This window comes from Pseudopodoces humilis, chromosome 8 (assembly GCF_049639895.1).
Source record: "Pseudopodoces humilis isolate 2021_Gansu_Grassland_sample_001 chromosome 8, ASM4963989v1, whole genome shotgun sequence".
NCBI lineage: Eukaryota > Metazoa > Chordata > Aves > Passeriformes > Paridae > Pseudopodoces > Pseudopodoces humilis.
Genome location: NC_142207.1, coordinates 7,719,795 through 7,744,167, shown reverse-complemented (window position 1 = coordinate 7,744,167; position 24,373 = coordinate 7,719,795). Strand labels below are relative to the sequence as shown.

The 24,373-nt window shown below is 37.7% G+C and overlaps 1 protein-coding gene across 3 annotated transcripts in view; it reads right to left on the bottom strand.

Annotated features, from left to right (window-relative positions):
• Nucleotides 1-24,373, bottom strand: part of DPP10 (dipeptidyl peptidase like 10) — a 435,737-nt gene that overhangs the window by 113,361 nt on the left and 298,003 nt on the right. For 2 of the 3 annotated variants that reach the window (XM_088058794.1, XM_005519624.3), the window contains exons 4-5: nucleotides 12,538-12,632; nucleotides 2,133-2,207 (exon numbers count right to left, since the gene is read on the bottom strand). In XM_088058794.1, coding sequence (XP_087914920.1) covers nucleotides 2,133-2,207; nucleotides 12,538-12,632 — 170 coding nt within the window. Of the gene's footprint in view, nucleotides 1-2,132; nucleotides 2,208-3,633; nucleotides 3,689-12,537; nucleotides 12,633-24,373 lie in introns of those variants that run through there. The other variant, XM_088058795.1, reaches the window with a different exon arrangement.

The following is a 24,373-nucleotide window of genomic DNA, read 5'->3' as shown; positions in this document are numbered from 1 at the left end:
TCAACCATGTGCTGTAATTTTGACAATAGGCAAATTCCCAGTTTCATAAAAAGTTACACTTAAAATCTGCTCTGGCTCTACTGAAACTAATTGGAAACTCTCCAATTAAATTATGCTGCTTAGTATTGATTTTATAGTCAATAAATTTAATAATTTATAGTTATCATCTGTGGGGGAAAAGAAAGGTAGACAGGCAAATTTCCTCTCATCCAGATGCAGTAAGTCTGGCTGACTGAGGAAAAGAAATAATTCCTAAACCGCAAGAATTATTAACACTAACTTAACCCTTGATGTGATTCAGAAGAATTAGTTAAGAAGAAATATACAGGCTTTCCAAGGCATTGCATACCTTTTCTCCAAGACAGCTGGAGGAAACAAAAGTGCTTTACCAGTCTAACAAATATCCCAAGAGTCAGAAAATTTGGAGAAAAAAACAAAGAAAAAAACAACTTCCCGCAGTTATTCACAATAAGATTTTTTTGCCATGTCTGGATAAATTGTCTGACACAATTTTTGGTGCTTCTTCCTTCCACCTTAAGCAACAGATTCAGGAGCTAAGGCATTATTTACATCTGAGTGACAACATCCAGCTATTAGGAGTTTTAGGACCACCACCAGCACTTGTAGAAGACACGACAATCACAGTATGTTTCTGGTTTGAAAGCCATGAGCTCAGCTGGAGCAGTCTAAGCAACACAAACCTCATCCAAAACCACCCAGGATTACCACCACAAACTGCTTGCCAACCCCTGCTCATTTCTTATTTTAATTACTTGTCAAAACAGTTGAGCAAAGAAAACCTTGAGACAGAAAATATAAATGCTGCAAACCTCTTTCCTTTATGTAACTTCACTGTGAAAGGACAGAAAAGTTTCTTTTTGCAACAAAACCAAGACTGAAATACAGAAAGAGGATTCTACTGCAAACTGATAGAATCAGCACACACCGAGAGCTCTCTGCATGTCAATGGACCATCATGGAGCAGGGGTTCATCCCTGGTGTTAACAAATTCAGATATAATAAAGTGTGACAGATACTTTCACGTTTTCCTTATTTATCTATATCAGCTATATATGTTAGTACCAAGAAAATCTTAAACAAATCAAAAAAACCCATCCAAAATCAAAAATTCATTAGAAGAAATGGGGAATTTAAGTCAGTACGAGGGGTTATTAAACTCTTTCACAAAATAAGAAGCAAACAAGAAAGGAAGAAGCAAGGAGCAAGTGTTTTTCAGACAGGAATAAAACATGAACCCTTCACCAAAAACACAGTGAACTGAACAACAGCTCTCTCAAGATATATATTGATATATGCATATAGTAAGGAGAGCTTGATCTGGAATCCAGCAGAACTGGTAGATGAAAACCCTATTTGGATGAAATGCCAAGTTAACAAATCACTTTATATCAACACTGTTAGAACAAACAAAACAACCCAAAGTTGTTCAAATAACCATTGAGTTCATCAATCCAAAACTATTCTTTCATGACGAGTAGTTCATATTTTAGTAGCATTTTTTATACAAGCACCAATATACACAGAGGAAATTCATAAAACTTTTTTTTGCTATCCTTTCAGTGTTTCGAGATTTATTTTAGAAAACTCTACATGGTATTATTGATCAAAACTCTTTTTGACAATGTAATAGCCTACAAAATCTCTAAATACTTTAAGAAACAAAGAATACACTGCATTATACAGGCTTCCAGACTATCACACTTCAGACTCCTGAAGACAACAATAAAAATTCCATGACATGATTCAACCTAGACATTTTTTTTTTAATGTGTAGTCCATAAATGATCAGTGTAGCTGTTTAAAACAGAAGGAATATCAAAATATAGGATTTCACATGAACAGGTAGTAAGAGAGCAGTTTAAGGGTTAGAAAACTGCTGCCAAAACCAGCATGGCACTTCAGAGGAGCCACAGCCAATTACCTTCCTGAGAACCAGGCAATACCTCCACACACTTCTAAATACAGCCATCATGGAATCAGAAGGTTTTGTAAAGAGAAATCAAGAATACAAGTCATATTGTATCATATGGAATTGCAAATGAAACATACACAGCAATGAGGTTTTGGGAGTTTTGATTTAGAAGCACTTTAATTACAAAGGGTTGGCTTACCTGTTTAACATCATATGCAAGAAGAACAAATTTTAAGTCTGGTGAAACAGAGTATCTTGATGCTTTGAAGGTTACCTGCAATGAAGTAACAGTAAAAGTGAGTTTGCAATAGGAAATTAATAAGATCCCTTTTCCCAAATTTTCCTACATCTCATTTAAGAACTTCACATCCGTAAGACAGATTTGTTTTAGAAAACTGATGTAATTTTCACAAAAGAAGGACTCAATTTTTAATCTAGTTAGCTGGTATCAGTACAATGACAACAGAAGAATCTGGCTTCCACACTAAATACCAATTAAGAGGCTGATGAGTTTCTTGATCATCACTACAAGCACTAAGCTCAAGGATAACAACTATAACCAATTCATTCCCAGAGGAATGAACTCCAACTTTGGTTGGAGAGATTAAAAGGGAGATTCATCACTAGGTTAGCCTTAAAGGTAATATGCAAGACAAAGGATAGGTGTGCACTATGTCTCTAGAGCTTTTCTTTTAACATCACATATACAAACATTTTGCAAAACAACTTGAACCAAAGCAAAAGTCTGTCTTAGAACAAAGGAAATTCCTAGCAGAGAGCCAAGTGAAACATAAGGTAGCATTATAAAATTAATAATTCTTTACATCCACTCAAGACTATTTGAAACCCAGTCTTGAATTCGAGATTATAATTCCATCAAGGAGTGATGCTGATGGCAGAAATAATTTAATTAATCTAATGCATGAGAAAGATAGGAAAGTGCTTTAAAAGGCACTGAGGGAAATAATTTTAAATTAATCTCAAGACATCTATTTGCAGAATGAAAGGAAAAGGAAGAAATGAAAAATGCAGATAAGAATAGAAGAAAGTAGGACAGAAAAAAATAACAGAACCACAAAGTCATAAAATGAAAACAAATAAAAAATAGCTATGTAGAACAGGACCTATCCACTATTTTATTTCTTAAGCATCTTGTTCTGCTTAGCCTAATCCTACTGCTAAACTAATGAATTCAACAGGGGTTTAAAGCAGGAAGCCACAAACTATTAGATTCAGAGTAGCTAAGGAGCTAAATCTGGGAAAAAAAAAAAAAGCCTCCAATAAACTGAAAAGATGCTATATTGTGATACATAGATTAAACTCAGGTTCCTAGGTAATATAGTTAGAATCAAGCTATCCAAAAGAATTAAAGGGAAACATATTTTTGAAGATAAACTGTTTGATTCAGCAGCATAACAGAATTAAAAGTCAGAAGAAAAATCCACAGTCTTGAGAAAGAAGGAAGGAAAAAGAAAAAAAAAAGACAACACACCTTAAACCATTCCTCTGTATCTATAAAGCATCCAGAATAGATTTCTCCTGTGCCCAAATTTGCTTTTATGAGTTAATCATCTTTAAGCAGAAACTAAGTTAACGTTAATCTATGAGTAACATTCCCTTTTCCTGGCACTTCACTACAAATATTTTCAGATGTGAAATTTGTTTGCTTTCTAGCAGTTTATTAATTATTGCCCCACTACCTCAGTGTTCAGCATGATATAACCCAGGCAACTTTCCAAATTCATTCCCAGGGAGTGCAGCTCCTACCATTTCACATATTTCACAAAAATCTGCAGTCACAGATTATGCCACCACAAAGGTAATGAAGCTCTTCCTGCAAACACCTGAGCAGCTCAGCTACAAGCTATTGGCAGTTACCAGCAAGAACTACTTGCATGTTCAAACAGAGTGTTGTGGATTTGGGATTTAAAGTCTTTTGAATCCCACTGACCTCGTTTATTCAGCTTGCACTCACCTGCAAAATTGTGTTTGCCTGCAGACACACTGTACATTCAATGCCAAAAACTGTGTGGTAATGGGTTTGGGCAAAATGGTTTTCTTTTTGTTATGTCTGTTTTGGCATAGGACTTACACACTATGTGTGTAATGGCATAATTCTTGGTAAAAGGAGTACAAAGCTTTTTCATACTTTTGAATGCTTCACCTCAGGAATAAGAAACTGAAAATTAGACCAGCAGAAATCATGTGCTCATTGCCAAAGCTGATAGCAATGCTGATTTCTTTAAATTATCATGAAAACATAATTAGCCCATTTATTTAAGTTCGATTTACAATCAAGCCTTTAATGAAATAGGTGTTTAATTCTAGTAGAAACGCAGAGAGATTTAAGTGACTTAAAGTGATTACAATTTCCTCAAAATTCTGGTTTTGGAAGGTTTTTTTTGGTAAAGACAAGCACAATTTTGGCAATTAATTCAGAAACTGCCTACTCATATGCACAGAGAAAGCCCTTATACATTAAGAACAGGAAATTAAATCACGTGACTCATTCCTCCTGCCTTACATGGCAAGTAAACTCATGATCTGTGAGTCACTAAAACAAAAGACAAAATTCTCTTTTTCCCCCTACAACCATGTCTAAGGGATTTCATCAACCAACAGCTGCCTGACTCCATGACTGAGGAGATTAGGTCAGCTGGTGAAGGGCTTAAAAGGAAGTTTCAGTCCCTGCTGTAGGAGAAGAGATGTATGCCCCACAAACTTCTGGGAGATTATCTATGGGGTCATTCCCTACAGGGGATTAGATATATTTATTCATTAAAAAGAAGTTTGTGAGGACTCTGACCCCAAGGGTTTATTCTCTTCTCAGGAGAACACATTTTTGAGTTTAAAGTGTTGGGGAAACACCACATTGGAAATACATGGGGAATTAAAATCCCCCAGGTGGCTTGTTATCCAAAATGTGGAAGATAGCTGTTCCACAGGTCTGCATATCCACAATTTCTCAAGCTTCTTGCTTTGTCAAGAGATATTTAGCCTTCATTAAGGAAGACAGACCTAAATGCTGCCCCGTGTGACTATAACCTTATGGGTTTGCTATGCATTATCTCTAAAAAAATGGAATTTTGGACAAATAAGCTCTGAAATTGGGAGAAATCAAGCTTCCTAATTAGGCACGGTCCAGGGATGCAGAACAGGGCTGTTTTCACTCTGCATCACTGCTCAGTATCAGCTAGTTAGGGACTGGGCTAGAACAACCCTGTGCACTCCATGCACACCCTAATCCCCTTCCAAACCCAACAGAGGCATGGCAGACCATAAGGGAAAAAGGAAGGGAATTTCCCTATATCCCTCTACCCAGCCCCATCAAGAGCTGAAATCCCTATGAAAAACATCAACTCTATGCAACCAGAAAATACTTGGACTGGAGAAATTGCTGTAATCCTTAAATTGGTTACAGTCCACGCTATTGTATGGTTCTGAGACACAATAAATGTAGGGTTTTTTAACACTTGTGCAGTCTTCCCTGCTTAATTCACACACCTGCTATCCATTTTTCCTATATTGCTGCATTTGACATAATTTCACTTTTTCAGACATAAATGATCCTTACACCTGATGTTTAATTCTTTACTCGACCAAATCCCCCACTGACTGGAAAATCAGGTCTAACCATATGAAACATTGTATTTCTAGGTTTCTTTGAAATAGCTCATGTGATAAGAGTTTTAATTCTTCTCCTGACAGTGATGCATGATGTGATGATCTCAGTGGTCTCACTGCCACCATAGATTGCAACAGTAAAAGCCAAATCCAGGCCAAAAGACAGAGAGATTTTGAGCAGGCTTTTGTCCTTCAGCTTTCCAGTTTTCTTCTCTCATCTACTTTTCAAGAATTCCTAAAATATAGTTTTGCATGGAAAAGGAGAATTGGCTTTTTCCACTTTTCCATATGGGTGATTAAAATGGAACATAGAATTCCAGTGAACAACGTATTTTGATTTCCAGTGCCAATATTTCTTTTTCTAACTTTGCATGTTATGTGTGTTTTCCTGTCAACAGAAATACCTGTTATGATTGTGTTTAAGAGAAATTTTAGCCTTGGTTTAGGTTTTGCATCCTCAGCAAGGGCCTCTAGTATCAGCTCTTTCTATTTGTCCTGTTTTCTTAAACCCTAGTTCTGAGCTACTGATGTACTGGCAACTCTCTTCATCTTTCACATACTATAAATTGTTTGGTTTACTGATTTTGTGGATATTAACTACTATGACATTTAAATCAGTGCCTTATTCATAACCTTTCAAAAACATGGTATAGAGCAAACAGATGAAGTTATCTGTAATACAGTCTAGCCCAGAGTTCTAAAAATATTTTTGTAACATGTATACTTTACAGTATTCTTTTTCCATAGTTTCAGTTGGATGGTTTTAAGTGAAGCAATATATCACATTTAAAACTGATTTAAAGACATGTTCACTATTGTGGAGTTTACTTATTTGTTTGGTTTGGGTTTTTTTTCTTTCTGTTTTACCTCTCCTGCTGTTTCAGTTTCTTGTGCTTCTATTTTCCCCAGAAACTTTCATCCTCCACACTCCTGTTACTCTCCCTCTCCAGTTTTCTCTAATGTTCCCTTAACACTCATTTATGATTTAGTTTCTTTGTTGGTTTTTTTAATTATTATTATTCATCCAGAATGAATTATTTTAAGACTTTCAGGAATGTTACTTTGAGCTTGGTGGCAACACGACAAGAAATTACACATCTCTGTAGTACACACCTACACCTGTATGATCAAAAATTTAACTTAAAGGTGTAGCAGAATCTCAGTGGAATTCATCAGGTATGCAGCTCAACTTAGACAGGCATTGGCCAAATGGCACAAAAGGAGCTGGGTAGGATGGAATTACAGGAGCTGCAGGAGGACAAGGCATTTGGCATGTCACAGTTCCCTTGGGAGACACCGGCAATCCAGGGAACAACAGGATTGTCCTTCACTGCCACTGCTGTGACCGCAAGGAGAAGATGGACCAGGAGAAAGCAGCAGAGTGGAGCCCAGCAGAAGAGCAAGCCTTGCAGCACTGCAAACAGGGAACCTCTGAGAAAGATATTATAATTTAAAAAATGTGCTATAATTGGAATGATGAAAAATTTGGGTTTCCAAGGTTACGTTTCTTAATGTGGCGCCTCTTGTGTCACCTGAGCATTAAGTCTAGACCAAAAAATGCTGCAATTCCAGGTGTTGGAACTGTTAACACTCAGGTTCTCTGTCCAGTTTAAAAGACAAATGTGCCCTAAAACATGACCTCAGCTGACATCCATGCTATGGGTGGGTGGTTCCCAAAGACAGGAACCGAATTCCCCAAACCTGGAACTGTAGGACATAAAAATGGACAAGAACCAAGCAGGAGCCTTGCACCATGGCCTTGCTGATAGACAATAACCTCTAACCAGTCAATCACATAAGTTTTTCCCCTCACATTTCCCAGGAACATTGACATAGTCAACCCTTAACTATATCAAAGAACAATCTTACCAGGAATTTTATTTAGAGAATATTTGTTAACATCTGGGTGCTATTATTTAAGGATGTTAAACAGAATTGCTGTAACCTGACAGTTTTGCATTTTTTATGGTGAAAGCTGCTTCACTTGGACAAAAAACCAATGGCCACCACCAAACCAATGACTGCAAACCCTTCCATCTGCCAAGCTTTCCCACCTTGATGCACAGTGGTGCACTGCAATAAACCTTTCCTCATATAATTCCCTCTACTGAAAAGGCTGTGCTGAGAGGGTTATTGGACACTTAGAGGACCATGGGAGAGTAGAGAGAATGTTACAATATTCATAACTACCTATTTACAATGTGTGGGTCATTAAAATGTCCAGTGTTGTAACAACTGTTAATATTTATGTGGTTATATAATGTTATTTAATGTATTTACTATTATTCACCCTTTCATTAATCTCTTATGCAAGGTTCTTAAAATATAAGCATGTAAACTACTCTTGCAATTAAATCTACATTAATCAACAAAAGGAACTGTAATTGCATTATGACGCTGCACTGAGTTTCCTGTCAAAAGAGGGAGGGGGTGTGGTGGTGGGGAGCACAAAAAAAAAACCAAAAAAGTATCAAAAGGAAGAGAACAAGTAGGGCTGTTTATGAGCAACATTCTGTAAAACACCACGAAACAGTCCCTGCCAAAAGTTCTCTTGGATTGAAGCTCTCATTCTCTGCTTTTGGCTGCAAGGCCTCCACAGGGCTTTGACAGCTGGGCTGCCACAGCCTGACCGTGATCCCTGAGCCAAGACTGCTCCTGCTCTGTCACCCTTCTGACGCCAATAGCAGGCAGCAAGGTCCTTCCCTCTCCACCTTTGTGTACAGGATGGTCCACAGTGACACAACAGGCTCCAGGGTACGCTCCTGACAAGCCTCTGCAAACAGGTGTGAAACTCAGAAATAATTGCTTGCTGTGCGCCACGATGCAGTTTCCCTTTGAGCTTGAAAAGAGCTGTGGAAAGGCACAGAAATCAAGGGGCATAGCAAGTCAGGAATTACTGGGTGTTAGAAGAGTCTGAAGTGTACAGCTGGGAGAAAGCTGTAGTAAATACAGCACCCTACTCTAGAGCTCACAAGCTGAAAACAATTCCACTTGTATTGCCTGGTAGTGAAAATAAATCAACAGATACAAAATATATCCCATCATCCATACTCAAAAGACTGGAGGAGTCCCAGTAGACTCATTCCTGACAGAGGATACTCTTTGTTAGGGTGTGTGCATGGTATCTGCATATATGCACCACAAGAGCAGCAAAACTGAGGGCTAACAAAAGTTTTACCATTTTCATAATTATTTCAGCTTTTTTAAGAGGGAGAAATGAAGGCAAAACTTCTGCAGGTGTCTTTCAGAGAATTCAATACATTTGGAAAGCTCCATAGTAGAACACACAGTCCCCACACATACTTCCTATACTCTCTGTGCTTGCTTTTTCCATTTTGTTTTGCGTTTAAGGGTTGTAAAACAGACTTGAGAAGCTGAGTTAGAATATGGAACCAGATGGACAGCTTTCCCTGAGCTAAAGAATGCATGTGGTCCTCCATGCTCTCCTCTCCAGCTTGTGGCTGGGCTGTGTGTGAGCTGGTAACCTGCTCTTACTGACCTTATGGAACAGCTAATGGCAAAAGCATTAAATAAAATACTTACTAAATACTGAAATTTCTTAGCTAAATGTGGCATAATGCCACTGATTTTGGAAGTGTAAAGTGCAATAAAGTATTGACAAATGCTGAAAAACTGGCAGGCTTGTCACTTAGGATCACGGTAATAGGCAGCCCAGATAGATGATAGAGAACATATTGTAATCATGTATTGAGGCAGCATCTCAAACACCAGGATGCCACACAGTGATTAATGTCTAGGGCTTTTTCTGGCTCCTCTTAATAGGAGACTTGCCCAGCCTCCAGCTGTGAACATTTACATGCCGCTGGCTAAGGATATTAACTGTTTATTAGATAGCTGAAACAGGAGGTACTACATGGATACAGCCAGAGGAAAATGTGTCTTAGAGAACATCCTTAAATAATAACACCCAGAGATGTTAACAAATGTTCTTTGTGCTTTGCAACCTACCCTTTTCACTTATGGCACTGTATTTATTACCTGTAACATTGCTTTGCTGATAGTTTAATTATATAAAGGCCAGAGTGTTTTACTAACTGACTACAGAAAAGTATTCCATTCCAGAAGGACTGATGAAGTGCAAGAATTTCTTCTAAATACAACCTGATATACTGGAAAGCAGTACTTTAATTCAGGAACTTGGGATAGATACTTCCCCTGTGTAAAAGAAGTGGGCAGCCTAGAATGACAAAACACTAGCCTTTCCTCTTTTCAGGTGCATGAATATTATTAATGGTATTTTTAAAGATTGGGGGATTTTGTTATCTTTATATATATGTTAACATAGAGGTTTTTTTAAAAACTGCAACCTGCCTTTTTGATGATACACCTACTTAGTGAGCACAGCAGAGCCTCATTAGGGATATCTGGCTTCTACACAATAAGCAACACAAAGAAGGATAAAAGATGAGTACTTTGCAGGAGAGTGGCAGTCTCTAGGATGCAAAAGAAGAGCCAGTGATCTGTGCTCAATGGAAGATTGCTTCAGGGGTTGAGCAATGAGAGGGAAAAAAAGAAAATCTCCTCTGAGCTGCTGATTCGAACATAGTCCAATCAGGGGTGACAAAGAGTCATTACTTGCCCCTTGCCTCTGCACAAGGAGTTTATCACAGCAGTTCAATTTTCCATGGACAATTATCAACATTTCTAAGAAAACCCTGCCATTTCCATGGCTGCTTGAGCAAAGGCAAACAGGAGAGCAAATGAAGACTAAAATCAGACTAATAACTCCCATCAAAAGGTGACTAAAAACCTTTGATAGGGAAGAATGATGGAACTTGCATTGCCACTGCCTGTGTTGGATCTCTGCTGTATTTTTTATTAATCCAAGACGTGTCTGCAGAGTCATTAAACCACCACCATTCTAATTATGCACTGATGATTAAGCAGATGTGACACTGAATGAGGAAAATGTTTGATTAATGATCCAGGTGTCTAACTTTAGAAGATTACATTTAGCAGTGGAAATTTGGGGACAGTCAAGCTCAGAAGAATAGGACAGCTTTTGATTTCAGCCTGCCTCAGTAATGTTATCCTGTTAGAATTGCTGGCCACCGTGTCAACAGACAGAACAGAACATTTCCCACTGTTCCAAACATACACCAACAAACTTGCCGGGCCTTCTGCTCTGTTTTCAGCTTTTTCTTATACTTCCTCCATATGAATACTAATTGCTGGAATTGACGTTTTTTTTAAGTATAACACTCTCAACTTTTGGCTACATAAAGAGAGGAGCTCTGCAGGAAAAAAAATACACTTAGCTTTTTATTTTTTCCACCCATAATTGCTAAATGGCTGCTTGAATATTATCTGTTTTGCATCGGTTTCCCACATTTCTAATTAATATTAGGTATCTAGTATCTAGAGCTCACTAGGCTTGTGTGAATTGAGGATAAATTAGTTCCATAAAAAGCCCAGAGAAGAACAACTTTGCAAACCGAGGCAGCACTCGCAGTGTGAAGCAGCCTGTCCTTCCCAACCCATCGTCACTTGGCAAGGCCGGTGTGGCATAATGGCCTGAAATAGCTCTATAGTCATGCTGGCACCACACTCTGCAGCACTTCCAGCCAAAAGTGCATGAATTCCTCTGTGAGGAGACTCCAGTCTTGTCATTAAAGTCACGTTTTACAGCCAGGGATGCCCAAGCAGCTGCTCGTGTTCAACTTCTGCGCTGAAGGCCTCGCACAGGCCTGACCCAGGCCTAGCTGGCCAGGCAAGTGCTCACACACACTGGAATAAATGGGGAACAGGGAAAGTGCTTCTTAATGCTTTAGGCTTTGTACTTTACAGAAACTCACCCTTCCACCCACTTTTAATTGTGTCTGGCAGCCTTTTTTGGGCTAAGAGGTACCCTGAGGCACATCCCAGCGTTTGGAAGGATGCAGCTCACAAAAGGGGAATCACACACGAACATTAAAATATAATTCTCTCCTCCATCCTCCTCCATCTTTACACTGACCCAGGAAATCAGCATCAAATTCTTCCTCCTGAAGTTCTACTCTCCTCTTTCTTGTTTGAGGAGTTAGAAGTAAAGGTCACCTGAGGCTTTATGCTTTGAAAAGAGGAATCTCTATCAGCAAAGGCCAGAAACAGACCAGGAATAAAATCAGCCTTTGCCAAAGAATGCTGATGAAAATGAATCATCCTTTTGAGTCTGCAGGTGTAAAAGATTTTATTAAATTAAAAGTACAGGGATTAACAATAACAGCCAGTGGTCTGCAGGAGTATTTATGTGGAAGGATTGGCAAGCCACACAATTATGCTGCAAAACCCTGATAAACGAGAATTACAGGGTGAAATGTAAGTGGTATCCCTGAGAATAACAGCACCAAGCAAAGCAAAAGAAAATGCAGACTAAAGTATTAAAGTACTTCTTAGCAATTACTGCTAGTCAGAAACCATTCATGTACATAACCTTTACTGGTCAAGAGGAATAATCCTCAATCATCTAGTCTACCATTAAAACACAGAGAAACAGCTAAACCAGAGATTAACATGACATTTTTCTTTGCATTTCTTGTAATTACTTCCCTTAAGGAAAATATTCCTATGAATCTTGAACAATTTCCCCCTTATCTAATAGTGAAAAACTCTCAATATTTAAGCAGCATTCCCACCTTTTATGAAATATTTTTTTCCTAACAGACATCAGGTAGATTCCCCATCACATACACCAAGCGTGATCCATCCTTCAGATGCTTCTGGACAAAGCACAGCCAAGAGCAAATCCTCCAACATCTTGGTTATTTACACGTAGGTTGAATAAAACAACTAATAACTTCATTCAGAAAGTATTCACTGACAGAGGAATGAATTATATTTTTCATTTATATGTAATATTGTCTAGGTTATGAACATATCTACTCTAAATTTTATAAATTGTACTCTCTCCTTCCTGTTACAAAAAAAAAAAAAATGTAAGCAGACTTCCACTGAGAAAGCAGGTAATATATATTACTTACAAAAGTTGTATTTTCCAGTAATAATGTAGTTGTATTTGTTTCTACGTTCAGTTCAACAACATGTCCATTCCTGGTTTTATAAACCACTGCTGTATCTGCAACGACAAAAAAATAAGCAGTTAGCAAGCACACTGAGAATTTAATACATCTGTAGAGAGAACCAGCATGTTAAATTAATTAGAGTATCCTTATTACAACACACAAAAACAAGACAGTTTTGTTGATTTGCCTTATGAGCTTAAAAATTACCAGTTTATGCCATATAGCGTGCTCATCTCATTCAGTACATCTATGTTTTGGCCATATACCGAAGTAAAGTTTTGCAGAAAACCAAAAGATTTTGTTGGACATCCTATTCACATGTCATCTTAGAAGTGATTCCAACAAAACTCCTGTACTGGTCTGTATATCTGGTGACTGGATGGACAAAGTTATGGTTATTTTAGGACAGTCCATATTCTGTGTGATTCATGATGGGCCGCAAAATATTGAATTTTCTTGTGAACTGAATGTTAGCAAAGGAGGGCTAAAGCTAAGTAGGTCCATCTGCAAAACATTTAAAACACTATGGAATGAACTGTTGCAACATTTTCCTTTTTCCACTCGCTTGATTTATCATTTCTTGTGAGAAAAATAATCTAACACACCTCAAGATAAAAGAAAAGAAATCTGAAATTAACTGGGATTCATTCTATGAAAAATACTTTGTATTTGATAATATCAAAACCTGCAAAATTACCAAGAAACACACAATTACTACATCATTACTACATTTACTACAGTTAAAAAAGTTCCAAATTTTCCACTATTTGTAACAAGATTGAATAGATTAAACGATGATTCTCTCAGATTATTTAAAACCCATGTAAGAGATTTATACTTAATTAAATGAAACAATTTTATTATAACAATGGAAAAAAAAATAAGAAAAGTTCTAAATTAAGCCTAAAGGAAACACAAAAGAACTTCCTTGATCCTCAGTAATGCCTGAGATATTCATTACAGATCCCTGAATTTTATGAAGTGGGAAGTAAACATGACTAGAGAAAAAGGTTATGTGATCATAAAAAAAATGCTTCACTTATTCAGAAAAATGTAGCTCTATTTTAATTGACTCCACAGGAACTCCAGATATACAGCATTAGTGAATAACCTCTGGTATGTTCTGTAAAATTAATGAAGTCTCATTTGAAGAGCTCACTAAGCTATTTTAGGACCATGGATGGAAAATGGGGTGGGATTGATGTAGTTTAGGACAGTATTATTAGAGCTGCTGTTTGGGAAGGCAAATCAGATTGTGAACTGTGGAATTAACAGCAGCTCCTTTTAAAGAGGAAGTATTTCAACTATTCATTTTGAATAAAAAGGAACAGCACTTCATAGACAGTTATTTGGTTTCAGGTTACCAATTACAGAACATGGTAGTTTGTGCAGCTTCCTTTAGGCTATTTTGCATGTATTCTTTTAGGAACCCCAGCACTGGAAATCTCCAATGACACTGGATCACAGTGCTGAGTATTATAGAAAAATGAAGTTGTCTGGCTAAAGAGCTGTCCCTAGTTATGATTGAACCACATTATGAGAAACAGCATAAATAACCCAGAGACATTGAACAGGAGTGCTCCAAACCATGCATTTTGACCCCACACGTGACACTAATGTGCTGCCCAAATCCAAACGAGTACAGAATGTTACTTCATCTCATTTATCTACTCCCCTACATGTCATTTGACAACAGGATTTATAGCACTGTGCCTCATTAACTAATCCTACCAAAATCAATTCACTCAAAAAAAGAACTTTCCCTTAAAATTCCTAAGAGGACCACAAATTACACAGTCCTAAGGTTCTTCTTCAAGTCCTTCACAAGGTGTGAAACAACATTTAAAATGGCAAATGCTGTGAGAGACATAAATGAAAGCCTTTTTTCTAAAGTTAGAAGAAAATTTAATCAATCAGAACAGAAAACTGAGTCAGACCTCGTGAAAAGCTAGGTTTTTCTGGACAGTAATTATACCTCTCTCTGAACTTGGATTCAGTAGTTAACTCCTGAAGTGGATAAATCAAATCAATACTTGCAAAATGTATGGAGATTTGCAGGTAAAAGATTATATCAAAATCCCATGTAAACACAGAGCTTCAAAAGTAATCATAGTAATTAATATCGAAATCTCATTCCAATATTTTTCAGGCTGTATAATATGATAGCTGATTGTCACACCACATGATGATGATTTTTTTCATTGATAGCTCAAATATTAACTAAGAGCCATGAACATACATGAAAAAAACCTGTTTTTTAAGTTTTTGTTACGTAGAGTCAGAAATTCTACAAAAGAAGACAATACCGAGTCCTTAGCCTCATCCATCTGCACAGCTGATGGATTTGTTTTATTATCTTGGTGCCTTCACCACAAGGAGGTTCAGGGACCTCTGACATTTCACAAAGACATTCAGAGAAGCAGAGTTCTTACTTCAAAGAAATTCTCATTTAATTTGAAACAAACAGTAGTATCATGTGGAAAGCTCTCAGCTGGGCACAAATAGCCACCCTGAAGAGCCATATTATTGATTTGAGGACACCACTAGAATAAAAAGCATTCTGTGTTAAGCAGAAGAGAATGTGAGGAGGCCTCTGTAAAGAAGATGTGTTATCAAGTCACCAGTCCCGGCTGATGCACACAAAAACAGTCTCAAAAACAACTGATTGAAATTTCCTAATTATAATAGTTCTCAAATTTCTGAAAGGTTTGGAAACTCCAGAGCTTTGAATAACTGATTAGTCTATTCTGTTTTACTAAAACATGAAGACGGGCAGCCAAGGGTCTGTACTTAAGTTATCCTGACATCAGTACCAGATCAAATAATGGCATGATAAATCCAGGATTCTTCCCACAAAAACAGTGGCTGGCAATATAATTAACAACTAATAGCACTTTACAGAACATAGATCTTGGTAAAAAAAAAATTAGAGGTGTTGTATTTGATAGAGGCAACCCTGCTGAAATAGTGTATTGGGTTTTTGTCCAAGTTATTTGATTTATTTTATGACATTCAAAGCTTACATTAAAAAGAATTAATGGTAAACACATTAGAAGGATTAAAATGAGTATCACTAAGAAAAATAAAGAGGCAGATAGGGTTATTATACACAACTATCTTCAGGAAGAATTGATTCCATCTTGATTTTTGGCGTTATTCCTAAGGCTAACTGAGAAGGAGGCTGCCTAGTGGACACACAAATCTGCAGGACAGCTTGTTCAACTTATTTGGCTTTCACAAAGAATGCAACATTAAATAAAATATTACATGAAAAAAACCCTCAAAAATTCTGGGATTGTCACAGCAGAATAAATTCAAGTTAGTCAGCAACATCCTCTTATAGAATTGCACTAGCTGCAGAACCAACAGTAATTTGTTTTATCATTGAGAGGCTAAATGTCCAAATTCTTATGCTATTGTATGTTTTTAAAAATAAATATTTTCATCATCTGCCCTATCTTTAGGCAAAGAATACATGTTCTGCTGAAATGATTAATCCATACATTTTAAATCACAGTTTGGATGTATATATGAATAATAGAAATATAGCCCTCAGTGACAGCACCATTACATAAATACAGCACCACGATAATCTCAAGTATTTTTTTTAAATAAAAGAAGTATTTCTTCTAAATAGCTTCACTAAGACTATTGCTTCTGCTTTAGGTTCAACACTGCTAATGGTTTTGTTTAAGATCAGGGTATGAGTTGGCAGGAAATGCAGCTCTATACTGTGCCTGTAGTAACATAAATTGTTCCAGGGAATGTCAAAGTACAGGCAAACTATCAAAAAATGAAAATAAATCAATGCAAAGCCTTTCCTACTTGACAAGAAGCTTGACCCCCATCAATTTTGCAATAATTTCTTTACCTCCATTTATTGAATTTAACCCCATTTATTGAACTGACAACATACTGCCATGTCCTAAATGCTGCAGAATTCTTTTGTAGCACTCACAGTTACAAATAGTATGTTCACATGAACCAAAAAAAACCCAAAAACCAGGCCTTGTAAATTCTAATGAAAAATCCTGTATTGTTTAGCAGGAAAATGTACTAACTTCCATCCTTAAATATATCCCCATCACTGCAAATCAATCCCCAAATTGTTCTAGTGCAAGAATTTGGCCCTGGGTCTATATGGCCTTTCATGATTTAGCTTTCTGATGGCAGGACACTGAGTGGTGGTGGTTTATTTGAAGAGTATAAACTCTGGTTTCACATGTCACTGAAATTAAGCAACCCATCTTGTTATTTAAATTAGACAGACTGAGTTGAAAGGACACACTACCACATACTTTCAAGTCTCTTGAATTTTAGTCCAGTGTTCTATTCGCTTTCACATCCATTTATCAGTTTATTGGTGGTATTTTCATCTTTTTCATGTGCCACAGAAAGCTCCAGGCTGCTTATCACATTTGTTCTTTTTCTCCCATGGAGTAACTCCAAGAGCCTCCCTGTGTGCCTTCAGATGTTGATACAGGTGCTATCTGCATAATTCAGCAGCAAGCCAAGAGAAGGAAGTTCCTTCATGTGAATGAGCAAAGGGCACGTGAAATGTTTTGTCACTTCTGCAGGTCTCTAAAACTGGGATATTTTACAAGAGGTTGCAGACCAGTAGAGATATGAGACATGATCAGCTAACTACTAAAAGCCATCTGTGTTGCACTTGAAAAGATCAACAGATTCAGGAACAAGTGGGCCTTCCTTGATAAAGTATAAAAAGCAGGAATCCTGCCCTGGATGAACTTTAAGAATTTATGAAAATATAGGGAAGCATCACAGGCTCACAAAAGCCACAGGACTCAGAAGATTACTGAATCTGAGCCTCCACTATTCTGTGCATATTTCATCTTAGCCAGGCAAGACTTGCATTTCTACCTAGTCTATTCCATTCTCAGAGGTTTTAAGCAATGATTTTTGACCTATGAATACACATTGAGTTATTCTTTACCCTTGAAAAGTCATCATGGCAACCCAAGCTTATAATAAAACTAAAACCTGCCTAACCTGTAAATCTACATTGCCATCATGTTCACTGAGATTAATGTGAATAATCTGTGCAGCTGCTAGCACTGACAAAGAGCAACAGAATCAACAGCACTTCTTTGAGTATAAAAATACCCTCATTCTTACTAAATTCACAGTACAGTTAATGTACATTTTGTTTGCCAAACAAAAGTTGTTTGGCAAAATATTTGCTAGATTTTTATTACTTGTTGATAATAAGGCTTATTTCATGGTAACTCTTGAGAGAAATTTGTGTGGACTGATGAATTTCAAGGGATACAAGCCAAGACCAACTTGCTATAACCTGGCTCAAAAGTGGTTTAGAATTTACTAATACTGATATTGAGTAGTTCAATGAAAAAACTGATTTATAAAGAAGGATAAGCAGACTGCTAATTGCTGGTTATTTGCACAGAGCGCTGTAAATCTTAGCCCAAGCTAATTGCCCAAAGGAGATCAGCACTTAGGCAGTTTTGTGCATAGAAACTGTTTGGTATTAAGGCAATTTATCAAAAAGTCTTGAGAGAGCAAGTAGTGTCTAAAAAGTGAAGGAAAGAGAAGGAAATAATTCAGGCAATGCTGAAAATCTATTCCATAGTATCTAGAATAAGGAGGCCTCAGGGTAGTCTTCTGAAATTGCTGACAGTGTTAACCTGGAGATGGTTAATGCTTGTTTTCCCACTGAAAATATTCACTAAGTTTTGGTTTGTTTAGCTAAAATTCTGCTTTGCAGCACAAACAGCAGCATTAGCAAGTTAGAGTTCTCTTCTTTATATATAATGTTTTTTTCAAAAGCAAACATGCAAGAAGGTTGATACCTTGCAGTCAGCACATATGTCCATCAGCCTTTGCTGTACACAGTATTATTAGAACTGCAGATGGCTTTTCATCAAATTGATTATAGAAAATGTCATGCTAATTAAAATAGGGAATGCTTTCTGATTTAATAAACAGGGGGTGTTAGACAATTCTTTGTCTAATGAAGTGTTTACTAATTAATTAAATAGTCATTTACAAAGATATTAGAGATACAGACCAAATTTCAATATGTTAGTAACATCACGTGTCAGCTGAGCAAGATTTCCACTGCTCTTCTAAGTTTCAGCTGTCATTAGTAGTGCTCTCAAGACAAAACTTACTCTGCACTAGTTTTATAAAGCAATGTACTCTTGGAATACACTCCTCCAGACAATCCTTTAGTATATAGAAGATTTCCAATTCAAAATGGCTTGCAAATTTACACACACAGGTAATTCCTGCTCTTTCTGATCCCTACTTCCTTCTCCCATCTATGCCCACTGCAAACAAACCAAAACCCAGATGGAGACCTTATGGTGCAGAAGCTATAGGAATGGAGGTGGCAGAGTGAGAGTAGCACCCTGCCAGGCACAAACAAATGAGCTCTGCTCTTCCTACCTTCTTGAACTTCAGAATGAAGTGGCCAGACATGGATTGACCTAGAAAATTCCAATTTCCATCCATACTCAATGTATCTTCCTCTTTTCCTAATCTGGTCATTGGTTTGCAGAGCAAGTCAGGATCAATTCATGCTGATTTTCAGTGGTCCCAGTTACTTTAGCATATCGATGTATGAAAATCTTCAACTCTGCTCAACAGACAATATTCATTTATGAAATCAATTTTTTTCCTGTCACGTAACTGCACAGGACCATGTCTCAGTATCACACTATCCCCATGCCCACTTCAGACAGAGCAGGGGGACCAGACAGCTCCTGAGCATTAACAAATCCACTGGGAGAATGATTTACAAGTAAAAAAAGAAGAGGAAAAAAACCCCAACAAATCAACCCAACAGTGAAATATACAGTGCAATAGGGAGGACAGTGACCAGCGGCCACAGGTCGTAATGTCTGTGACAAGCCCAGCTGGAAGAACTTCACTGACTGCTGCCTAGGTCACTGCTAGACATGTTGGAAAGATGGAAACACAAGGGAATTACTTCACAACAACAACAAAAGATAGAGGCAGACAAACTGAAATGCAGGTGACCACAGAGAAGGCAGCTGAATAAAGCTGCAGCAACTGTCCTGGGGCTCCACCCAGACACGCTGTGCAGTCCAGGTGTACTGTCAACTCAGTTTTCACAGCAAAATAAAACCATATTTTCCTCTACTGTGCACTGACAGGGTACTGGAAAGCTGTTCTAATTTAGAAATTTCCAAGTTTCCCCTAGAAGTTTATCAAATCACTCATAACTTAAATTGTAACTGTTTGAGGGCTTTGGTCCTGCTGTCTGTGGCATAGAGCAGCAACAGCTTGTTGAAGCTATTTCTTCTCCAGTCCTTCTGGATGAACAAATTGCCATGAAGTTCTCTTCTGCTCCCCTGGTACTCTGCTTGGGAGTGAGCACAGCACCTTTACATGCATCTGCTCACTCAAAACTTCTCAAATCAAGGCTGCCCCAGCAGGGTCTGTCTCATTTTCCGTTTCAAGAGCACACTCAGAATAACACAGCTACATCTGAGCTTCAGCTTTCTAAAACCATAATCTGCAAGCAAGATGTTGATGTCATTTAAGGAGTTTTCTAACAATCAGAAAATGCTGAAAGAAAATAAGAGTTGCACCATAATTATTCTCCTATAAGAAGAATTAAAGCTCCCTCATTTTAGAACACAAGTGGTCAAAGCACTACAAAGTAAATTAACAAAAATAAATAAAAATGCAAAGATCTAAGTGTAACCGATCTAGTGTAAATGGGAGGCAGTTATCTAACCCAAAGAGCAATGAGTTGATGGAATAAAGCACAAAATGTGACTGTTTCTGTCATTCCTCCCCATGCTTTCCCCATCCCACTTATTCATAATGCAGAAATCTCCATCTGTATTTCTGTCATTACTTGGAGGAAAATGTCAGGGATATACATTCCCCCCCCTTAGAGCAAAGCACTAAACATGATTTTATTGTGCTAAAAGCTAGGATAATAGACTTCAGTCTATTAGTCCATTCCAATTTGTTTGAAATGCAATTAACAGTAAATCAGCACCAAAAGAAAGGGAGGGGGAGCTGGCTGTATTCATGACAGAACCTTTCTTCTAGGCCACATCACTGCTCAAGTGCCACACAACTTTGGGTACCAACACATTTCTTTAGCCATTCTCTATGTTTAAAAATGAGACAGAGAGAGCTTTCAAATAAAACAAAATGCTAAAAAGTGTTTAAGATGATGAGTGGTGAAACTTCTAACAAAACTTTGGTTTTCTCAGCCCACATTACACGGTGACGGTGAAACATCAAACATTGTTATTCTGCCAGCTCAAAAATTCTGACAAATCTCTCAGTTTTCCCAACTACTTGGAAAGGTTTTTGCTGTCCTGCATTGCACCAAGGGCCATTGCTGAGCCAGCTTGGCAATGGGCTCAGACAGCTGTTGTCCAAATAGCATACATGTCCCTGGACTACTGAGAAAATTAGGGAACAAATTCTCCGTTTCGGTCACACATCCTATTCCAGCCTCTTCCCCAGAGGGATAATAAAGTACCACAATAGAGCAGCACTTCTCTGGCAGCCTTGGGAGTTGACCTTTCTGCTGAGCCAAGCCAGATGGAACACGGACAGCCCCACTCTGGAGCCGGCAGCGTGGCCCGGGCCAGGTTTCACACAGACTGCTGAATTGGCAAGGCTACACTCTGGAGAAGACACTGATTTCAATGAAGGGAGATTTATATGCTTCTCTACTCCTATGTAATTGCAAATCTCAAATAAAACTGAGTGTTTCATCTTGCAATAGGAATGTGAACTCCCTAAGCCTTCCAAACAATCACTCCTGAGGACTCACCCCTACCTCTGCGGTGCTCCAGATGCAACTGGTGTTTCCTAGAAAAGCCCAGAAAGTGAGATAATTAAAATTCAGCGGCTATGTACATATCCCAATAAAAGGCCAGTCTCTGGAGCAGCCCTAGGGCTGCAGTTTTCTCACTTCTTTTTGTCCCCTTAAGAGCATCTCAGCAAGCTGATGCAGGCAGAGCTGGTGGCTCAGTGCCCAGCCCCACGCTCGGGCAGTGAAAACATCACAGCTATGATATCCATGTGGCCCTAGGGCTGTCCTTAACAAGCTCTGTAACCCAGCTCCTGGGAGTCTGGCACACTCAGCACATCCAAGGCAAACAAGGTCATGGAGTAGGATTTCCAGGTGTACACCGACAATGCTGAATTTTTTGTTTTCTTTTATACAACTGAAAAACAAAGTATTTTATTATAAAAGTAAACAAAAATAGGCAACTCTCTGTTCACAATTATTTAACTTGCTTCTTCCAAATCTCATTCTGATTTATGAGAACAAAATGTTGATTAAATGAAGATCATTAACTCAGAAAAATTATCATGCACCCAGTAATATATAAATCACAGCACTGTTTTGCAATTTTATTTGTATCTTTTTATGAACCTTAAATACTTGCCTACATTAAATTATTTCTACTGATCAGTCATCTGTACTTTGAATAGAAATTACAGATTCAACAGCCACATGTGCCATTAAGAGTTTTTGCCCAGAAATATTAAATAGTGTGTATCTAAATTTGATTCACAAAATGAAAGCAATTTAGGTGTTTTTTTCACATGTGTTCATCACTTACCATACTACTGAAGTTCTTGGGAAATAACCATGCCAGGTAATTGGAAAATTAAATGGTGAGTTTATAGGTATCTAATTAGCATAGATATGGAAACACAGATTTGGCAGCAGCATTTGAAAACACTGGCAGAATTTCCTTTGGCATTCATTCATTTTGGATGCCATTGTTTTGTCTGTACATGTAATTCCAGTGTTCTGCTGGAGTGTGGGGAATTGGACAGGCAGTGCCAGGGACTGCAGGATCACCAGGACAGTGCTTGGATTTACCCAAAAGGTCCTGTTCTGCCTGGCACACTCTGGGGAAGCTCCCTAAGACCAGGAAATGGATCTGGAGAGAAAATGACCTAAGAAAGTATCTTATTCTCAGGATTCAAACAGAAAACTCAGGTGTAAGCTCAAACTCACACAAACCAGCTTTCTGATCAAAACACATCAGCATTAAGCCTGTCATATTGGCCTGGAAAGGATTCTGATTGCATTTGGGAGCGCTCGCCAACAGATTGTATTTGGCTCAGAGATGAAGTCTCGGTTCCAAACGGAAAGAGACACAAGCAATTAAATCTCTATCTTAACATTATCATCATGTGCTTCACTGTGCTTCTTTCAAAATTACAAAGGTGACACACTGGTAAGGGATATTTTGTGTAGCATATCTCTACAATTCATTTAAAATAAAATGTAGCTGAACAGGAATATTACAAGAAGAAGAAAATGAAGGAGAGGTTGAACAATGGTATTCTTGGCAAGCCACCAACTGTTCTTTACCAGCACGAACATTTAGTGGCACTTTGACAGTGTTCCCAACAAATGGAGGAGCACAGGCCTCCTCCAGGTGCTACGTGCAAGTGAAACAGTAGACCTGTTCTCCATGCTTTAGTCATACATGAGTTCCAAAGAATAAGTATTTAAATTATGCTTCCAAATTTATCCTAATAATTATTCCTTGGAATTACACCTCTTACCTGCTTCTTATCACAGAACTTAAGCAATTCAGCTTTTATTTTCCATCTGAATTAAGCTCCCCTTTCAGATTTACATTATTCATTTTATTAGGTTCTGGTTTTCCCTAAGTAAAAGTGTCATTTTTTTCATTGAAACACTAACTTCATTAGTAAGTCCATACTTGCTCAATAAATGCTTTAGACATATAGAAAATATTCTGTTCAAAGTTTAATGCACCTGTCTGGATTTTTTTTTTTATTTTTGTACCATAAAAAAGGAGGAAAGTATCTGAAAGGACTTAATAGAGTGCCATAGCTGAAAAATATATACCATAATTGCTCATAATTAGCAGTTATTAAATGGATCTACAATAAGCACCATCATGTTATCAGGAAAGCCTGAATAGGAAGATTCTTGCATTTTTTCCTCTACTCCATTACCAAGGATATAAGGGCATGCAAGAAGGGCTGCTCCAAATACATTAGCAGGAACAAAATTTGTTCTGGTGTAACTTTGCCTTTGGCAGAACGTCCATATTTTCACGCCTAAACATTTTGCTCTGGAAGAATATAAAATATCTTTCTAAATGAGGGATTTTAAATTTGTTTACACTTACTCATTTTTATCATCTTCAGTAAACATTTTCCTGATGGTGAAATTGTCAAACAGATTTTGTTATTTTCATTTTTCATGCAATGAAGAAAACCCAAACCCTTCATGCACCTAATTGAAACACAGACAGAAATGCTCCCATATTTCCCAACTGCAGATCACTTTCAGTAGTTCTAAAGACAAACTTATTCTAGTTTACAGATTGAAATTTAAGTCACTACAGAAAAGCCACTTAGCAGTCCAACATACTCATATGAAGTATATTTATTCGATATTGTCTTCCAAATGATATATTCCAAGTATATAAAGGCTGGACCATCAGAACTGATGGAAACAGACTAGATTGCACTCATTTTATGCAGCAGATTCAAAGATTTCAGGGCCAAAAGAGCTCATTATGCACTTCTGTCCTGAATTCTTTCAGAGCCAAGATTACAGGATTTTGACCTGCAATTCTGGTACCAGGCCTGTAATTTCCTGTTGGGTTTTCCTTTATAAAGAGCATGCAGCTCTTACACTTGCTTTAAACACTTCAGTGCAGAATCCACTATAGCTCTTGATATAATACTGTGAGCTGACAAACGAAAAAAACAAATCCTAGTAGGATGCCATTAACACCTTACTTAAAGACCTTTC